The sequence below is a fragment of the Phoxinus phoxinus genome, assembly GCF_949152265.1.
Source record: "Phoxinus phoxinus genome assembly, chromosome: 15".
Taxonomy (NCBI): Eukaryota; Metazoa; Chordata; class Actinopteri; order Cypriniformes; family Leuciscidae; genus Phoxinus; species Phoxinus phoxinus.
Window position 1 is genome coordinate 24,452,050 of NC_136890.1, and position 20,409 is coordinate 24,472,458.

Consider the following 20,409-nt stretch of genomic DNA (forward strand, 5'->3'; position numbering starts at 1 on the left):
CGCGGTGAAAAATACATCGCGGAGCAGAGAGGACACTGACAACGCGCTGACCGACAGGACAGACCAGGTTACTATTCGGTTACTTTTTATATTAAACGTATTAAACAAAGTCTCACGTTTCAAATGGGGTCATTTTTAAAAAATAAATTTAAACAATAAATAATGTTTTGTGGCTCTTTAATGTGTCTGACAGATCGCTGTAGAGCATCAGTTAAAGCTGCTCATAAACCGATCATCTCTTCCTTCTAGTTAATTTATGGCATCAAATAAACATGAATGAACATAAGAATGAATGTTGTTTTAACCGCGGAAAGGAGTCACTACACTGTTTTTCAAGTTCAAATCCTCCCATGTTAATCTACTAACCCTCCTGACTGCTTTGTCAGACAAAATGGCGGTTGGTGAAGTATAATTGGTCAGGTCACCCGTCAATCAAGCTCCCTGCGAAGGGTCAATAAAGTAGACTTAAAATGTAATGTGCATATATTTATCAAAATGCTCCTCTCTGGAGTTATTTTTTCTTGCTGATTAATAAGTTAATTGAATAGCTTAGCTGAGGTAAATGCAGCGTTACGTGATATGTTTACAAGCTGTTTTATTGACATCTTTCTGCAGTTGAAAAACAGTGATCGCTCGATAACATGAGACATGATACATTTCAGTAAGTATTGTTACTTTCAACATTTCATGCGATAACTTGTAGTAAAGAGGAAGCGCTACTGCTTTAACTGAGGAGGCTAGAGCGATCTGTCATTATAACTTCATTATAAAATTGACAGAATTTGAAAGCTGGGACTTGTTCATATCAAAAGTAACAAAGCTGATAAGAGCTAATTAAACGTCACCTTTTCAGTCAAATGACTTTGGCCTTTCAAAACTCTTTCAGTCGAAACTGGAAATTAATTTCCGGTCTAAATATTTTGCAGCGCTAATGAAAATTAATACAAATGTAGAATTTTGTTTTTTTTCTTGTAATACGCTGCTCTAAAACATTTGTTGACAACAAATTTCTGAACAAACTCTATAAAATAAAAAACATAAGTTAGTCCTCAAGACGGACTCGAAAGGTGTTGGAACACGCTGTAAAATGTTGGTTTAAAACCATGGATTTACACAGAATTGCTGTTTTGCTTTTTAAACACACATGTGTAGTGTTCTTTCTGCAGTATGTACACCCAGAGGGCATCTGAGTTCATGCTTTTTTTTTTATTGAACTGATTCATCCGTTTTCTTCATTCCAATTCATTTATTTTCTGAAAACGATGAAAGTTAGGTTTTTCTCCAATTAATTTACCTTTGAATAGAGCTTCACACTTGAGATTTCATTATTTCTATTTGACTAATGTCAGAAAACACAATTAGCTTTTATTCTTTATTCTCTGCTCCCAAAGGAAAACTTTAAGTGCCTGTAATTAGCATCCATTTTTTCCTGCAGAAATCCAGCGTATTGCTTGCCTTTTGCTCTATTTTAAACTTTAACAACAAACTGTCAGTCAGGGGGTCTCTTGAAGCTCTCAGATCAGCCTCCGCTACTGCGTGCCGGTCAGGATCAATGCAGGCACACGTCGTAAACGCAGTTCTGGGACCTGTTGAGCACACTGGTGGGGATGATAAATGCACCGTCGGACTGGTTAAGAGCTTATTTAGATGTACAGAGATCGGCTGCCCCCCTGGAACTCGTTCCCCGTCTTTGAGTCTGTCTGTCTCTCCAGCACTCCAAAGTTCCTGTGTGTGTGAGCTTAAAAAAGAATAGCACAAGGGGAAGGGGGGTGGTAGAGTTAGGGATGGTTGCCATGGATCCCTCACCATAGCAACCGACAAACGTTTACAAAGCATTGAGGAATTTCCTCATATCAGCTGTATTATTGGAGCCCCTAGAGACGGACTCTCATTCCAAACAACCACTGGAGATCATCAGTGTCCTGGTGGGGGGGACCAGCCTCATTGCCATTTTAGTTTTTTACCTCCTTTTCCTTTTCATGGTTGGGGGGGGTGTTGTTTTTTCTGCCCCTCCACTTTTTCCAAAAGTCCCCCTGCTCTCACCTCCTATTCTATCCTTTTCCGTGGGAGGCTGTCTGGTCACTATTTGTCACTCTCTTCTTCTTTCCCGTTGTTGTGTGCGCACATAAGAGTTTGGAGAGTTGCATCGGGATCTCGACGTCAACGTCAAACACCGTTCTTCTAACTCAATTCCCCTTCGACTGAACCGCGCTGCGGTTGTGATGGGATTGTTAATGTCTCCTTTGTTCTTTCCTCCATAAAAGAGTTCAGAGGTGAGCGGCCTGCTGGGGATGCGGGTGACTCAGCCTGACTTGGCTAGCTTGAGCTCCTGGTCCTTTCGGAGAAGACGGTGTGAAAAGCCGCTTTGTATCCCACTTTTCCTGGCACATGCGCAGTTGTTTTTGGGCCACTCTCTTATCCACTCTCGCAACCTGTTGGGGCTTAGTTTGATTGCATTGTTTCTTTAGATGTGCTAAAATCAGCAGGGACCTGATGACATTTTAGTCCTGACATTATGCTTAGTGTGTTGGCATCAACAGTGATATATTGTCACCTTTTACTCTTTTCTGCATTGGTTTTTGATGCTTTGTGCAATTATATTCTTAGCTTGTACTGATTTTGTTCAAATAAAAATTGACTGTGTGGTATACCTACTAATGCTAATCTACTTTTTCAAATAAAAACTTTAAAATTTTAAATTGTTGGCATGTTTAAACTATATCATTAGTGAATTCTTACAATATGAATTCTTAATATTAACACATGCTATAACTATCTACTAGGAGAAACCATGCAGCGGTCAGAGGGCAGCTCAGAGTCGGCGTCCACTGTGGCGCTGAGAACGTCCACTTCAGCCCAGGCGCCGGTGGTCCAGCCCGTTCCCGCCTCGCAACAGGTAAGCAGGCTCCGCACTGATGCACAAAAGTAGCATAATAATAATTAAGGAAGCTCCTCCCACACAAGCAGTTTAATATGAAGATCTGAGCTGCTTTCACTCTTCTGTCATCATTCTGAATCTCTCTAAAGATGCTTTTTAATATTCACTGGATCCATCTGAAGCGATGAAAGATTTCTCCTCACCCACACCCTTCATCTGTCAGAGCCACTTTAAATGATTAGCAGCGACTTTGCGTGGTGCTGCTGTGGGAGATGTTGGGTTTGGATCAACCTCACATGCAAAGAAACCAGTCTTTATGTAATTTCAGTTAATATTTTGAGTAGAGCATCACATTTCCCTGGACAGCTGTAGAGGATTTGATGAAAACCAGCGATGAATGAAATGTAGACTTTCTGTACGTAACATTTGTGGTGCTAGCAGTCTGGATCAAAGACGACACTTATATAAAAGAAACTTTCCAGGTGTCTTTCTCAGGATCCTGAGGTCTTTTGCAGTGTTTTTTATTTTTTTTTAAATGTGTGTATTGTGGTTTAACAAACCGCCCTTCAACCCACCTTCCATTATTTAGACAAACAGGTAGTCCCAACCCAAGCTCACACCATTTGTTGAGCCAGAAGTTTTGGAAATGCCACAGTTGCATTGTCACAAAAATGGCTTACTTTAGTTGTCTCTCCAAAATAAAAGTAACTTCCCGTCCTTCTTGCACCGACATCTTTTATTTTCTCTGATGACGTGTTTAATGACAACCTGTCACTCACATGAGATCACAGCAATAGCAAATGACAAGGATCCTACGATCCAATCAATTCCCAGTGGACAAAAACCATTTGTCTCATTCAAGAAGTACGCCACAGTAGGGAAGAAGAGACTTATCGCAACATCCGTTTCATGACGACTTTAAACTTGGATAATTGCATTCTAACATCGGAACAATTCCGCTCCTCACTTTTTAAATAGAAAAGGGTCTAATTTTTACATTTGTGTGTGTGTGTGTCCCTCACCTGCAGCGTGTGTTAGTTCAGGCCACCGGCTCTTCCCAGAAGGGAGCTCAGGTGCAGCAGTTGCCAGTGCCTAGAGTGCAACAGGTCCCTCAGCAGGTACACACACACACACACACAGTACAGTCAATCAAACCCTGCACGCTCACTGCACATCCTGAGGACCCACAACACCTCTGGCTTATCTTTTGCCTCTCTACATATCTTTTTCACTCTCTTGTGGCTGTCTTTGTCTTTCCATCAAGCTCTTTCTCTCCCAGTATACTGTCAGAACCCCGAAACGCAGGCATGCTTTACTTTTCACACGTCACGCTTGGGTTGTTGCGACTAATATGTTAATAAGTAGTTTCCCGGTTCGACAGGGCGTCTCTGGTTGTTGAGGCGAAGCTTTGTGCTCACTGCCCCCTACTGCCTGCAGCCTGCATACAGCTGTTCATCCCATTTCCCTTACAGAATCTGCATTAGCACATCCCAGAACTCCTGAGGTGGTTATTTAGCTCCAGTCTGATCTCTCTCTCTCTCTCTCTCTCTCTCTCTCTCTCTCTCTCTCTCTCTCTCTCTCTCTCACGCTCCCTCTCTCCCTCTCTTTCTCTGTGTGTGTTTGTTTGAAGGTTCAACAGGTTCAGCATGTGTACCAGTCCCAGGTGCAGTACGTGGAGGGGGCAGAGGCTGTCTACCCCAATGGCACAATGTAAGCACCTATCAATCTGTCAATCAAACCTCTGTTCAGTTCATTATTTTGTGTACACAGAGGCTGAACACTGAATAAAAAATTTAAGACACTAATATTTAATATATAACATGATTTATAGTATTGGACCCTTTTTCATGGCAGAAAGACAAATTAATGACTTTCAATGGCTGCTTGATCATAATAAAAAAGGAAATTAGTACATTTTTCAGGAGTCTTTTTAAGTGTTTCAGGCCCTATTCTTCACGCATTTTTATGGAAAGTGTTTTTGTTTTGGGGGAGATTAATAATGGCTGACTTTGTGTTTTAATATCTGGTCTGAAAACCATATCGATATTGAAAACCCTAGCAGCTTTCGGTCTGGTTTTAAAATATTAAAAAATATGTCCAACATATTAAACATATTAAAATATGTCCCCTTTAATTGGTCATTAAAGATGCTCATTCAGACATAGATTGAGTCCAGAGTCAGATCAAAACTTCTTTTAAAGTCCCCCTGTAGTCAATAATGTTATCCCTTATTATAATCTTTGATCACCAAAATTACATATTACATTTTTTTTCCTTGAAAAATAATTATTCATGCCTTAAAATAGCTTGAATGTAACTCTACACCCTTGCCTCATTTAGTATACCCTGTTCTATGAATATGCAAATTACCCCGCCTCCACTCCGTCACAGCAGCTCAGAGAACCACTCGTTAGCGATCACACATTGACGTGATTGGTTACAAGGTAGTTTGTGACGTCAGAAACACCAGCGATTTCAAACCGCGTTTTAGAGACTCTTTGGTTCACTGCAGTTTTAAGGAGAGACTTATGAATTTACACATCATTTGTTTTAAAGCATATTAAAAACACCACATAGACATATAAACAACATTCAAAGTTAGATTTTCACCACAGGGGGACTTTAAAGTTTTAAATTTTAAGTCAATACATGTGCTTTGAAAGTTGAGGTTACATTAAACCCTAATCATTACTGTCATTCTCCTTTCCTTCAGTCGTACTGCATACTCATACAACCCTGAGTCCCAGCTGTATGGACAGGGCAGCGGAAGCAACTATTTCGACTCTCAAGCGGGGGGAACTCAGGTTACCACTGTTGTCTCGTCTGCTGGTGGAGTGCCTTCCCATGGCATGGTGGGAATCGCCATGGATGTGGGCGGCAGTCAGATCATTTCCAGCGGCAGTGCCTACCTGATTCACGGCGGGATGGAGAGCGGCCGCCACCACACCTCTCACTCCTCACGCTCCTCATCTGCAATGGTACGTTCTTTCACTCTTCCGTTTGTCCTGTTGTCAACAGACACAAGTGTGTGGAGTATGTCAGAAACTGAACGCACATCTGTATACTGTAGACAGCATCAATGATTATAATGTATGAGTGTGGGCATGTCAGCTGTTAAGTGACTAAATGCCAGTGGGTATCTATGGTGCAATGATGTTAAACTATTCGTCGATATCTTGCTCTGGAGGAAGTCAAATACAAAAAATTGCCCGTGTGACATCACAGATCCCGCTATATCAAAATGAGCCATTTTTGGCTCTGGATTAAATAAATACTTTGTTTATAATGAGGAGGACGTTTTAAACTGTGAAACTTTTAGCATGTTTTATTGGTACAAAGACTTTATATGTCAAAAGATCTAATAGTAAGGGACATTTTATTTATCGTGTCATGACCCCTTTAAATCTCCCACAGAGTTTTTTTTTCACACTGAAAGATGAGTCAAAATGACTTTCTGTGATAATCGGCAGCATGTCACAGATGATGTTGATTCTTACGTTTTTTTAAGACAAAAGTGCATTTCTCAAAAGTAACATCATAGATTTATCATACAAACACATTTCTCCATTACCAATACACCACAGAGGAGAGATGACACACACTGTCATCAGAGTGTAGCTTTCTTTCCACAGTGTGCTAGTTTATGAGGTGGGCTGGAAACAGGGACAGGGCTTAAGGAGGCGACTGCCTTGTTTTAGCAGTTTTCACAGCCACTTGAGTGGCCTCCGAAACAAAGCAACCCCTGGGGCTCATTACCATTTGGCCAAGAGCCCTCGGGAGCCTTTTAAAGACTTGGAAGGATGCCTGTATTTTTTTTTTTTCACCCTGTCTCTCTCTTTCTCTTTATAAGTTTTGCCACTCTGCCAAAACTCACTCTCTCTCTCTGCCTCTTTATATCTTTCCCTCCCTCTCTAATCTTTTCTTCTCAATCTCTTTTCAGGCCTTATTCTCTTTATTCCAACTTTTGAAATAGTATTTTTTTTTTTCATGCCCACTATGGAAGAAACAAGTCCGGTTCATAAATGCAATAACAGAAACGTATAGGACCCCAGCTAATACCTGCAGAAAAACGTGTTTATTTAAGTCAAATTAAATCTGCTTTTTCAGCATCACGCATCAAATGCGACCGTGTCTTCACAGAGGTCACGACCCCGCTAACTGTGTGATTTCAGACGTGGCTAGAGAGTTCGTCTCATGTGTTTGAGAGTAGCCTGACCTCACGCCCTGTGTGTGCAGCTCATTAGCATATATGAGGCCGAGACAGGAAGAGTGGCGTAACCCTCCGAGTTCCTCACATTTGCATGCTTTTTGTCCACCCATAATGAATGTGGCTGCAAACACTGACAGACTGTAATGGAAATGCTCAAAGTCCGGCTGCAGCTAACAGACTGATTTCCTTTTTCTTTTTTTGTGTGTCTTTTTTCCCTCTCTGTTGTGCCCCCCCCCCCCCCCCCCCAACATTCCACCCCCTCCGTTTTTTGTTTCCTTCTCTTCCCCCGTTTCATGTCTTGCATGCTCCTACTTTTCCTCAGCTTGAAATGGCGATTGAAAACCTCCAAAAGTCAGAAGGGATTGCCACTCACAAAAGCAGCCTGCTCAACAGCCATGTAAGTCAAACTGGGAAAAAAAACTTTCTTGAAACTGGAACAAATCCTGAAAAAAAGGCTTAGTTCATCCTGCCTGCCTCTTCGCTTTGCTTTTCACTGCTGCTGTGAGCATGCATTTTCCAGAACAGCCCCTCGCTCTGTGTATTTTGGGTTTAAAGCGCCTCAGACCCCCTGCATTACACCACTGATTCATTCAACATCCCAGGGATCTTGAGATTTACCCCTGAACCTCAAGCACTCAAATTTAATATTTAAGGATTTAATATTTTAAGAATTCATTTTATTTGTATTTTAGACTGACTCCTTAGCTCTAGGCAGTGAATATTTACAAATGTTCATATATTCTTTTCTTGGGTGAGCCCTGAGATGAGATTGATATAACAATGACATCAGTGTGTCAGTGGAGGGGCTTATTTGATCCTCACAGATTGGCTATTATTACTCCCTAAGTCTGTAGACTTGAGTGTTTAAAACTCCCTCTCCCATGCTGCTCCTTCACAGAATCTGCACCCTCAGAATTTGAATGCCGTTCATTCACAAACTTCTACACACCCCTCACCCCTGACATGTTTATGAAATATTTGGCTAATTTGATAATTATTTTAACTAACTTGTGTGATTTACTTTCTTCTGTAGAAAACAAAAGGAAAATTAAGAATGTACAATACAATAGCTTTGTGTGAGGAACAGAAAAATTAATGTATTTACGTAATATCTTGATGTCTGCCCTTGCTCTCATTAGCTCTCCTAGCACATTCACAAATCATTGTTTGAGTCCTTTTTAACCTTTTCAGAGAATCCGATAATCCCGTGCACAAAACCCACCTAAATTAATTCATAAATAACACTGATCGTATTCTGAAGTTCAAGTCACTGTCACTGGAAAATAAATGACCAGTACTTTCTTCAAAATGTCTTTGTTTTCCTCAGAAGAAAATCAGATGCGTCTGAAATGACATGAGGGTGAATAAATAGTGACAGATTTGACCAACTTTAAATCAACAGATTTCCACATATTTCCTTACTCTCTGTGCAATAAAGTGTGAAAGTGTGTAGATCCCATAATGGTCTTTTTATCAGTCAAATTAATTTGGTAATGAAAATGAACAGTATGTATGCAGAAGTGTTCTGTTATGTGTGGTTTTGTTTATGCTGTTGTTTTGAATTGAAGCTTTCTTGAACATATACTGTTTTATTCATTGGTTGTTTGTGTGTACAGTTGCAGTGGTTGCTGGATAATTACGAGACGGCTGAGGGAGTGAGTCTGCCGCGGAGCTCTCTGTATAACCACTACCTGAGACACTGTCAGGAGCAAAAACTGGATCCGGTTAATGCCGCCTCTTTTGGCAAACTCATCCGCTCTGTCTTCATGGGCCTTCGCACACGTCGACTTGGCACCAGGTCAGACTATATAGAATTACCTTTGTGTCTTTTTTATGCAATCAAACAAAATGGTTTTGAGAGCCAAAATAATTATATTGTAACTAAAAAATAAAAGATTGCAAATAAAAAGGCTTCTTAAAACTTAAAGTAAACATAAAATAACCGATAACTAAGCCCTTTGCAGTGCGAGTAAATCTTTGTTTTTCTTTGCGCAGTTTTCATCACGCACAAATTTGCTCTCTGTTCTGCTGTCATATTTCAAAGGAATAACGAGACATACATATTCAATCGTGTCTGCTCAGTTTTCTTTGTGATTGCACTAAACAAGGTCCATTAGGGCTTTTAGTCCAAAAGTGTGCACATTTGAAAAAAAAAAAAATGATGGATTGGATTCCCATGTTTCTTCATATTTCTTTATAAAGAACTAAATTATGAGATCTGATGCGCTCACTCACTGGCTCTGCCTCTGTTCCGGGTCAAATGACTCGCTACTGATCTGTCACTCATATTACGTGGTCATAACTCGCACCCTTCTATGACGAAAATCCTGTAAACCTCCGCATTCTGTCTCTGTACATAAATAACAGATAGAAATAGATGTTTTGTACAGATGAAACGTGAAGATAATAAATAGACGATTACAACATTATATTGTTTTCATGTGTTTTTCAATTAGTTTGCAGTATTTTTTGAGAATAAAGAATTACCGGTACATGAGAAATGCTGAATGTGTGGTGTTTTTGTGGTGTATTTCTGCTTATTTTATTCTAAATCCACTTTACATCACTATAATTTAATAATTCTATGATAATATGACATGATGAATTTTGACAAAAATAATTTACATTACCGGTAGGCATTTGATAATGTGGGCAAATGTATATTAGGATCAAAAGGACATGGCTGAGAAAGTCAGCGCCGACTGGGCAGAAATTGCAATAGAGCAGCTGATTAGAGTTCAAGAGTTCATAAAACAGGTTGGTAGAGTGAAATATAATAAAACTTTGGATTCCATTAGTGTGTGTCATCAGCCGCTGTCATATTTAATGCTCTCTTGAAAGACTGCACTGAAATGACTTGGCTTATTCAGCTGCATTATGTTAAGTTATACAATTGTTACTGTAAATAATGATCAAATTTATATTTTGTTAGGGCATTACAATGTGTATCTCACGGTGGGACCAGGCAGTGGGTGTGGCCAAATTACTGCACCAAACACGAATGACCAATAGAAACAGGTCTTTCATTCTGGTGCTTAGATGCCGCCCACTGAGACGCAGGTTCACTTGAATTCAAAACTTTTCAACACGCAAGCAAACAATGACAGCAGAACAGAGAGCAAACTGCACAAAGAAAAACAAATATGTACTTGCCCTTTTAAAAAGTTTTATCAATTACTTTATTTTTATAATTAAAACGGCTTTTTATTTGCAAACTTTTGTTTTTCAATTGAAATATATTTTTGTTCTCAAAGACAGTATGTTTGATTGAATAAAGGAAACTCCATAAGACTACACCCCACAAATACAGCTAATCTATAAACTATAAATCTATAAGCTGTAAACTACTTTTACAGCTTATCCACTCTCAAAAGAAAAGCACAATCCAGTCTCGAAACCACAGCAGCACAGAGAAGAACATTTGCTGAGTGGATTTGCTGCAGACACTCATCTAATACCTAAAGAATGATCATGAGATGATGGTCTGAAATAAATGACGTTCAGTCTCAAATTGTGGTGTGTTGTTGCTGGGGGAAAAAAAATGTGATAGCTCATTTTGTCTATGTGCATGTGTGTGTCTTAGGGGGAACTCAAAATACCATTATTATGGCATTCGTCTGAAGCCTGACTCGCCTCTCAACCGCTTGCAGGAGGACACGCAGTACATGGCAATGAGACAGCAACCTGTCCATCAGAAACAGAGGTGAAATGAACATCCCCTCTCTCCTTCTCACTTGCATGCAATCTTTATGTCCCAGACTTCTTTGCCATCAGGATCTCACAGATCCTGTGTTTGTGTGCATGTCTTACTCAATTGTTCAGATCCCGCTAGGCTCCCCCCCCCTCTTTGATTCATTAAATCCATGTCTAATTATGTCCCACACTGGCTGAATAGATGGACACTCAGACCGAGTTTATCTCATACACAGAAAACGCAGCGTGAGTTTTGTGAACTTATTTAAACACAAATTAATGATTAATTAAACTATAAAAAAATTATGTATACCACAGCTAGCTGCAATTGATCCAGTTTTAAGAAATGTATAGGTAATAAATTATATTTATATTATTTATAATAATAATAATTCTTATTGATCAATTCACGCATGATTTTTCTAAATAAAATACATTTTAATGTTCTGTTATTCAATTATTTTTTTCCTTTTAAAACATTATGCCGACATCCGGCTTATGACGTGATTCAGTTTCAAAACTATCCGAAATTTTTGGCATCGGAAATGCACAGAACACCTTCAGATTGGACGCTGGCTCTGCAGCCTGATGGAAAATGATCTTCTCTTTCTTGCTTAGTCATATCACCTGTAATCCCCAGTAGTGAATTCAACATTTAGTCCTTCTGTTGGTATTTCCTGTGTCCAGGTTTAAGCCCTTTCACAAGATGGATGGGATGGGGGACAGTCTGAACAGCGGCTCCCAGCACTCGTCCAGCACCCCTGAGCAAAGCGTGGCGGCCCAGAGCCAGCATCACCAGCAGTATATTGGTAAACCTCCACCATGACTTTTTATACATGAATACATGATTTAATACATTAGTACTAGAGCTGCTTGATTATGGCAAAAATCATAATCGCGATTATTTTTGGTCAATATTAAAGATTATTGAACACGATTGTTGGTGGGCGATGTGCTATGATGACAAAGTCTTATTTCTTGATATAATTATTTTAAATATCAGTGAAATTTCACAATTTAGTTAACCTAGGATCAGTATTAGCTTAAGTATTAGTTTTTGCTGATGTAAGAAAAAGTAAAAATAAAAAGAATTACATAAGACGAGTAAACAGTCAGCAATACAATAAGAACAAAGAAATGAAATTACAAAACGAACAAATAAATACAACAAAATGAAAATGCAAGTTAAATAAATGCTGTTTTAAGTTTTTCAGAAAGATGTATTAACAGTGCTATTAAACAGGGCTTAAAGCCAAAATTGAAATCGAAAATCAGCTACGATTAATCGCAAAGCCCTAATTACTACAGGCTTTTTCTACATTGTACATTTTCTACATTTAATAGAATTGAATAGAATTTACTTACAAGCACATCAAAAACATCTGAATGCATACACAACCAGCTTTAAGTCTTACTACTCGCTCTTGGTAACACTCTGTGTGTTTTTGCAGATGTGTCTCACGTCCTTCCCCCCTTCCCTTCACCTGATCTGGGCTCGTGTCCTCTGCCTGAGCCAATCAGCATGAACGATGTCAAAAATCTACAGAGCAACTACAGGATTCACTGTGAGGTACTACACTGTTTTTTCCCCCCCAAATGTAGCAAATTTGCAAATATTGGATGATTCCTTTTAGGGATGCACGATATATCGGCATCGGCCGATATATGTTAATTTTGAATTCTATCGTTATCGACCCAATAAAAAAAATTGCCCGATATATTAAAGCCGATAAATAATGGGATATTTCCTTCAGCTGAGACACTTCAGATGTTCACCATGATGGCTTTGAATTGATTCTTGAAATATGATTGGAATCACTTCAAAAAAGGAATTATTGGTATCGGCCAAAATGTTCATATGGGTGCATTCCTACTTCCTCTATTATGAGAGCACCCAGTGGAGGAAACAGTGTCACAGAGTCCGTGGAAAGGAAGCAACTTCTTAACAGCTATCTTTAGAAAATAATAGAGACACCTTGGCAAAGATAAACTATTCCTTATTCCAGAGGAAATTAAAATTGTTGTTATATGCTTATTACAACAACTTCAAATCATTTGATAATTCAAAAATATTAAGCATACTATAAAATATGTAAATGAATGAATCAGAATGTGAGTACATGTCAAGTACACAAAAATGTATGATTATGGAATAATGAGAATGTTAAAGGAATACAATAATGAATGAAATATACCACAGCAAATAGTTCCACTAATCTACCCAAGGCTGTTTTCTTGCAACAATGTATCGCATGTTTTCCATCATGAATGTGAGCCTTGTTATTACGGGCAGCTAGAATAAGGAAAACCGAGCACCTGCTACATCTCTCAGAGAATGACCTTGTATGAACAATGTTCTTTCACAACCTGTGAATATTTGTCACACAGCCTCTGTTGAATTTAATGTGTTAACTGCATCAGATTTAATTACACATTCATTTAGACATTTTATAATTGTTTAATTCTGTTCTGTGATTTCTGAGGATTTTGAAAACCGAACAGCCTGAGAGTTTGCTAGAACCCCAGTATGGCTGTCCATGCTTACAGACACATCACTTATTTCTTTGATTATAATTTTTAATTACTCACGCTACCATTCAAAAAGTGACAGTCAGGACATTTACAATGTAAAGATTTCTATTTCAAATCAATCCTGTGCTTTTGAACTTTCTATTCATCAAAGAATCCTGAATAAAAGTGTATTCTGGTTTCCACAAAAATATTAAGCGATAGCATTTCTGCTTAAGAAATGTATCTTGTGCAACAAAACAGCATATTAGAATGATTTCTAAAGGATCATGTGACATTGAAGACTGGCATAATGATGCTGAAATTTCAGCTTTGCCATCACAGGAATACACTACTGTTTTCTATCTTAATATGTCTTAAAATGTTTTTCTAAATTGCAAAAATATTTCACATTGTTACTGTTTTCACAAATGAATGCAGCCTTGGTGAGCATAAGAGACTTCTTTCAAAAACATTACAAAAAAACTGTAGTTGTATAATTGTACAATTTTGAACGGTTTGAACGGTAGTTGTATAATTCTAATAATAATTTTACTTAAAACATTTTCTAAATCAAATATACAAATAATGTTGTAATAAGCATAGTGCTTAGCAAAGGATGGTGCTTTTAAAAATATAAACATTTCTGTTCTCTCTGTGTCTGTTATATCCAGAAGTTGGTTGATAAGGAGTTGCTGCCTTTCATGAATACTAAATTCACTATTTCATGTGTGCTGGAAAGGGAGTGTTTTGAGATTTGTTCTTTGGAGTAGATTAGATTTCTTCTCTTCCCATGTTTTGCTTCATCAAATTAGAAAATGTACTTTAAATCGATTATAATATTTACTTACTTTTGTTTAAAGTCGTAAACCTTGTATAGAAAATGTTTAATTGCAACACCCTCTTTGTCTAGGTTTTACTTTCAGTTTCAATGTGTTTTAATGGAAGAATAAACGGCACTTAATTTCTGTTCGCCGCAGCTTTGCTGCAGGTAATGAGGAACTGTGAAAAAGCTGTTGATGGGCTCTTCTTTCTAAGTATTCCTTCTCCCTACTTTCTGCTGACGGAGTTTCTAGTTTGAAGTATTCTTGAGTTTTACTTTCAGAATGTGGCTGGTCTCATTACAGTCGGAGTGTAGCACTGCTCTCAATATTCTGACAGATGAACTCGACCCATCTTCATTTCCTAGCTCTCACTTTTAATGTCATTTCTGCCATGTTCGAGAGCTCTTTCTCTCCATCTCTTTCTGTCCCTCCCCGTCCACTGCACACCTTTTTTGTTCCAGGGCTTCTTTCATCCCTCAGACTATGAGTTTTCAGTCTTCCCAATCAACCTTTCATCCAGCAGGATCTTTGCCATCCGTCTGCGCCCATCTGTGGGTCTTTCCCTACTTCTCACTACTGAAATATAAGTTAATTTGTTGCTGGTAAAGCATAAAAGTCAAGTGTGTGTGATTTCTGCAACACCAAACTAGAGTCTTATTGCAACATGAACAGGTTCACTCAGACCTCTCCCATTCAAATTGAAATGATTCTGCATTCTGAATATCTTTCATACTCACTCTCTTAATATTGTTATAAATAAGCTTTGTGCAACACCACACAATCACAAGCAGTCAGAACATATTTGTCAAATAAATTAATCATGATTAATCGCATCTAAAATAAAAGTTTGTAAATTTTATATATATATATATATATATATATATATATATGCAGGGGCTTGCATGATGTCTACAGTATCAGTATATTGGATCTGTGCATTGTATCTTAAAGTGACAGCAGCCCAATATTCCTTCTGCTGTCTGTTCTTGTTAATCAAACAACAAATCTTGTTCTTATTTTCTTTATTTTTATTTGACAGTAGTACTTTTTTCCCTTAACATAGAAAATACCAAAACGTGACCCTAAAACCGTAATAAAAACCGAACCGCGAGTAATTTGAACCGTTACACCCTTAATATTTTTGTATACACACACAAACACACGTGTGTGTGTGTATGTATATATGCATATATATATATATATATATATATATATATATATATATATATATATATATATATATATATGATATGATATGTATGTCTATGTACAATATATTAACAAAATTGTATGTTGTGATTTATTAAAGATGCGATTAATCGCGATTAATCGATTTCACAGTAGACAGGGCTAAAAATAGAATCTAAGTGAACACCAAAACGTCCTGTCACTCTTCATTTTTTGCACTAGCGCTGAAGTTTCCAGTGCTGTTCAGGCAGTGAAAAAGAGAAAAAAATATGAAATTCCCCAACATATTCATTTTCATTTGACCAAAATCACTTAAATGTGTTAAATTATGCTCTTCGAACTCATAAGTAGGTGTAGAGTGCTGATACACTTCAGGAAGTCAGAGCTCTACACTTTTAGTGCTGCCTGAGATAGGATGTGAGTTTATAAAACATTTTTTTTTTTTTTTTTTTTAGTTCACACAAGTGCAGTACCCTTAAAAAATAATCGACTTGTCTTCTAGATTCAAGACTATAGTGCTTTTCCTCTCTTTCGACTAAGGTACGAAAGCTTGTTTGTCCAGGAAAGAGAATTTTCTCTTTTTTTGTTTTGGAGTGCTGTGTTTAAACTGTTGCCGGGGCAACGGTAAACAAGGTTGCCATGGTGACCTGGCTGTGGAAGCCAAAACATAGCATGTGACCGGCAAGGGGTGGAGGGGAGGAGGGGAGGCGTGTAACTGGATACAAGAGTGTGTCCTCATCGAGGAGAATCTAAGAGCTGAGTGTGAATCACTCTGAGACAAACACACTGCGAACTCACCACACTCTCACTTCTGCTCTCCAGTAAAGCACCAACACCTACTTTTATTTCTGCATGTCACAGTTCATTGAAATACCATCCCCACCACACCGACTAAAGTTCCTTTTTTTTGGACATAAACCAGAATATAAGATGTAGTTGAAAGTTTCTGCATGTGGATTGTATTGTGTAACTATTAAACTGTTTATATAAGAAGGTGGATTGCTCTCAAGATGGGTGCTTCTGAATGAGCACTGGCTGTTTTCATCATTTAAACCGCGAGATGGACGGTGATGTCGTGAGTGGGCCGCACTTCAGATGATCTCGTTGTCTGATATGCCAACACGAAAGACAGGCGCTCAGAATAGAGCACACTCATCTCACAAACGATATCATAACTCGCATAGGAGCTTCTCAAGATATTCTTACAGCCCAAAAATCAACATCACACATTAGTGTTTTTGTTCCAAAATCATTTGTTTTGCAAGTTGTTTTAGTGGTGTCAGTCTTGCGTTTGATATATCAGGAGGAACCGTTTTGCTGTTTGAGTGTTTTAATTCATGGAAGCTTGTTTAAACATTGCTTATAATCCTGATTTCTCTCTGTCAGGCGACTCTGGACGTAGTGATGAACTTGCAGTTCCATCTAATAGAGAAGCTATGGCAGACCTTTTGGTATTCAACAGCGCCATCTAGTGACGGAGCCACTACCATCAACAGGTGCTATATCCATACAAACCTTTATACTTTATACAGCCACGGAAAACCTGGAAGTGTCTAGAAATGTTTAAATTTGTGATTTTCAGTTTGGAAAAGTTGTGTGTGTGTGTGTGTGTGTGTGTGTGTGTGTGTGTGTGTGTGTGTGTGACTTGATCCTTCAGAAATCAATATAATGCTAATTTGGTGCTCAAGAAACATTTCTTATTATTATCAATGTTTTAAAAAAGTTGTGTTGCTTAGTATTTTTGTGGAAACATTTTATTTTTTCTTAAGGATTCTTAAAAAACAGAAACAAAAAATCTTTTGTAACATAAATGTCTTTACTGTCACTTTTGATCCATTTAAATGTCCTTGGCTAAGCAAAAGTATTATTTTCTTTTATATATATAAAAAAAAAATCTTACTGACCCCAGATTTTTTAACTGTAGTGTAGATATTGCGTGAAACCTTGAGGCCTTTTTATACATTTTTGTACAATAAGTTAATCTATTATTTTAAAAGATGTTAACCTGTTCATATATTTTTACTTGCAATCAAGTAAAGTAAGTTTTGCTGTTTATCTTAATACACTTGAAGCAAAGGGATTTCTGTCTGAACGAACATGTGCTGGTATATTGTGCAGTGAAGAGGTTGAGGAGGACATCCCAGGATTCCCCAGAGAGAAGCTGATCGCTCTGTGTAAATATGAACCAATCAAACAGTGGATGAGGAGCTGTGATCACATCCTGTATCAGGCACTGGTGGAGATACTCATCCCTGATGTACTGCGGCCTGTTCCCAGTTAGTATTTCTACTTCTTCACACACTTACTGTGACCTGTTCAGGGGTCAGTGTTGCTGCTGTATTATGGGCTGAATGTTTGAGTGCATGACTGATGGGAAATGTGATCCTGCAGGCACTCTCACTCAAGCTATCAGAAACTTCGCTAAGAGTCTAGAGGGGTGGCTGACCTCAGCCATGACTGACTTCCCACAGGAGATTGTCCGCACTAAGGTATGTGTGTGTGTGTGTGTGTGTGTATATATGTGTTTGTGTGTTTCTGACCTTAACTTAAAAGAGAAATTTTCTGAAAATGTTCCCAGAAGCTGGCTAAAACAGACACAATTCCAAGTAGAAGAAATTCTAAAAACCCTAATAAATAAATACAAATGAAATGAATGTATTAAAAATGAAATTATAGTGTATATTATTAATGTAAGAACTTCTAAAATGCCACAAAAAATGCAATTCTATAATAATGATACTTAAAAACTTACAAAAATATTTCTTTCAGGGATATGATAATATAAGGAATTTTTTTTAAAATAAATTTATAATGCAATAATTTAATTCTCTACATTACTGTTTAAAAGTCTGGGGTCAGTAAGATTTTTTGTTTTTGAAACGAGTACCTTATGATCATCAAAGGTGCATTTATTTGATCAAAAATACAGTTAAAACACGATTTGAAATCGATTTCAAATAACTGTTTCTATTTTAATACATTTTCAAATGTAATTTATTCCTGGGCTGACTTTACAATAAGGTTTCATTAGCTAACATGAGTTAACTACTTTAATAAATGCTGTAGATGTATTGTTAATTATTAGTTAATGTTAGATAATCTTAGTTAATGTTCATTTCCACATTTACTAATACATTATTAAAATCAAAAGTTGTATTACTTAATGATTAATGAACTAACATAAACAATGAACTGCTGTTTTTTATTAACTGACAATAAAAGATCAATAAATATAGCAACAAATGTATTTCTCCTTGTTAGGTCATGTTAGTTATTACATTAACTAATGTTAACAAATGAAACATTATTGTAAAGTGTTACCCATGATCCTACAGAAATCATTCTAATTTCCTGATTTGGTACTCAAGAAATATTTAGTATTATTATCAATGTTGAAATCGGGTCTGCTGCTTAATACTTACTATATATATAATAATTACACAGTATGTACAATGGGGAACATGGTTGTAAAATAAAGCTTTACCAGGTTTGGTTTAGGGCTAGTTGCATGTAACTATGCATAATTTGTTATTACTACAGTAAGTACATGTAATGTAATGCAGTTTCACTAAATAAAAGTATTCATTACAAAAGAAAATGTAATTTTTTTCATGTGCCAAATTTTTTAACATTTAAAGGGTTGTGTTAAAAACATAGCTAGGTTAACGTGTATGCTTGTGGATTTTTGTGCTTTAGAAGTGAACTGTGTAACCTGGGTGACTGACCTGACAGGATGCGAGGATTAGATATTTTTGTGTTAATGCTCACACAAGGTTTTGTCGTCTGCGCAGGCTGCAGTCGTGAGTGCGTTTGCGCAGACCCTGCGCCGTTACACCTCTCTGAATCATCTGGCTCAGGCGGCTCGAGCCGTCCTGCAGAACACCTCGCAGATCAACCAGATGCTCAGCGACCTCAACAGAGTGGACTTCGCTAACGTGCAGGTCTGTCTTCTGCCGGATCCTCAGAAACACTTCAGGCTCATGGAGGTGTGAGTGTTCGCTCTCTGCTCACTCTCAGTGTGTGTGTTTGTCACAGGAGCAGGCGTCCTGGGTGTGCCAGTGTGACGAGAGTGTGGTCCAGCGTTTGGAGCAAGACTTTAAGGTGACCCTGCAGCAGCAGAGCTCTCTGGATCAGTGGGCCGCCTGGCTGGATAACGTGGTCAACCAGGTGCTGAAACCCTACGACGGCAGTCCCAGCTTCCCTCGCGCCGCGCGCCAGTTCCTGCTCAAGTGGTCCTTTTACAGGTACAAGGCTCCCTATAAAAACCCTCGGTGGGCTCTTTCTTCTCAACTACATTTATTTCACTTCCCATAACTGCAAACTAGTCGCTTTGAAACAAAATATGTCATTTATTTCAATCGTGTAGATCCGATGAGGGACCTGTTCTACTGAATATTATCACTATCGCAAATGTTACATTGAATAATTGAATAATATGTAGGCCTAGTCACTTAAAATTTTGACGCAATATTGACTGTTTTTGTTCTATTTCACAGACGAAAATAGTTACAAAAGAAAAGCAACACTCAACGCGGTGTTTTGGGATTGAATGATTCAGCATTTTGAACAAATCGTTTAATAAATAACTCGATATATTCATTAAGACGGTCACTTGCCGCCACCTATTGGCAGTTTAGTTCCATGTTCAAAAGTATCATTGATTTGATTTTAATTCGATTTTTAATTTTTTTACATTTGTTCAACATCAATCTCATAAAATTATTTATTACAGTTGTAATTTTGCAGTGTAAGTGATTTAATTGGATTGATAACAGCCCTTATTATTAAAACTGAATTTGATCAAATGTAAGAATTTGACATGAAAGATAATGCATATATTTAGTAAGGTTTAAAAAATTGTCCTTTATAAAGGTAAATAACGCCCAGGGGTAAAAATCACAAATATGCAGATTTAAGTATGTAAAAGCTGATGAGAATATTGTTTCAGAATAAATGATATTTACTTATGACAGCCACCGTTTAAATGTTTATATTGAAAGAAAAAAAGAGTAGAAACATAATTATGTCATTAAAAATGTATTGTAACGTTATTTTAAAACCTTCCTTATGTGTGGTTTAAATATAAGTAGCCTACAAATAAATAATTT

General features: G+C 37.7%; 1 protein-coding gene across 4 annotated transcripts in view; it reads left to right on the plus strand.

Moving 5' to 3' along the window:
- rfx2 (regulatory factor X, 2 (influences HLA class II expression)) overlaps positions 1-20,409 on the plus strand; it is a 40,278-nt gene that overhangs the window by 15,649 nt on the left and 4,220 nt on the right. Inside the window, exons 2-15 of one of the 4 annotated variants that reach the window (XM_079638872.1) lie at positions 2,784-2,896; positions 3,907-3,996; positions 4,509-4,588; positions 5,592-5,856; positions 7,411-7,485; positions 8,705-8,886; positions 10,672-10,791; positions 11,469-11,590; positions 12,233-12,351; positions 16,688-16,797; positions 17,420-17,577; positions 17,693-17,790; positions 19,093-19,242; positions 19,337-19,545. In XM_079638872.1, coding sequence (XP_079494998.1) covers positions 2,792-2,896; positions 3,907-3,996; positions 4,509-4,588; positions 5,592-5,856; positions 7,411-7,485; positions 8,705-8,886; positions 10,672-10,791; positions 11,469-11,590; positions 12,233-12,351; positions 16,688-16,797; positions 17,420-17,577; positions 17,693-17,790; positions 19,093-19,242; positions 19,337-19,545 — 1,883 coding nt within the window. In that variant the 5' untranslated portion in view covers positions 2,784-2,791. The remainder of the gene's footprint in view (positions 1-2,783; positions 2,897-3,906; positions 3,997-4,508; positions 4,589-5,591; positions 5,857-7,410; positions 7,486-8,704; positions 8,887-10,671; positions 10,792-11,468; positions 11,591-12,232; positions 12,352-16,687; positions 16,798-17,419; positions 17,578-17,692; positions 17,791-19,092; positions 19,243-19,336; positions 19,546-20,409) is intronic. The other 3 variants (XM_079638873.1, XM_079638874.1, XM_079638875.1) reach the window with 3 other exon arrangements.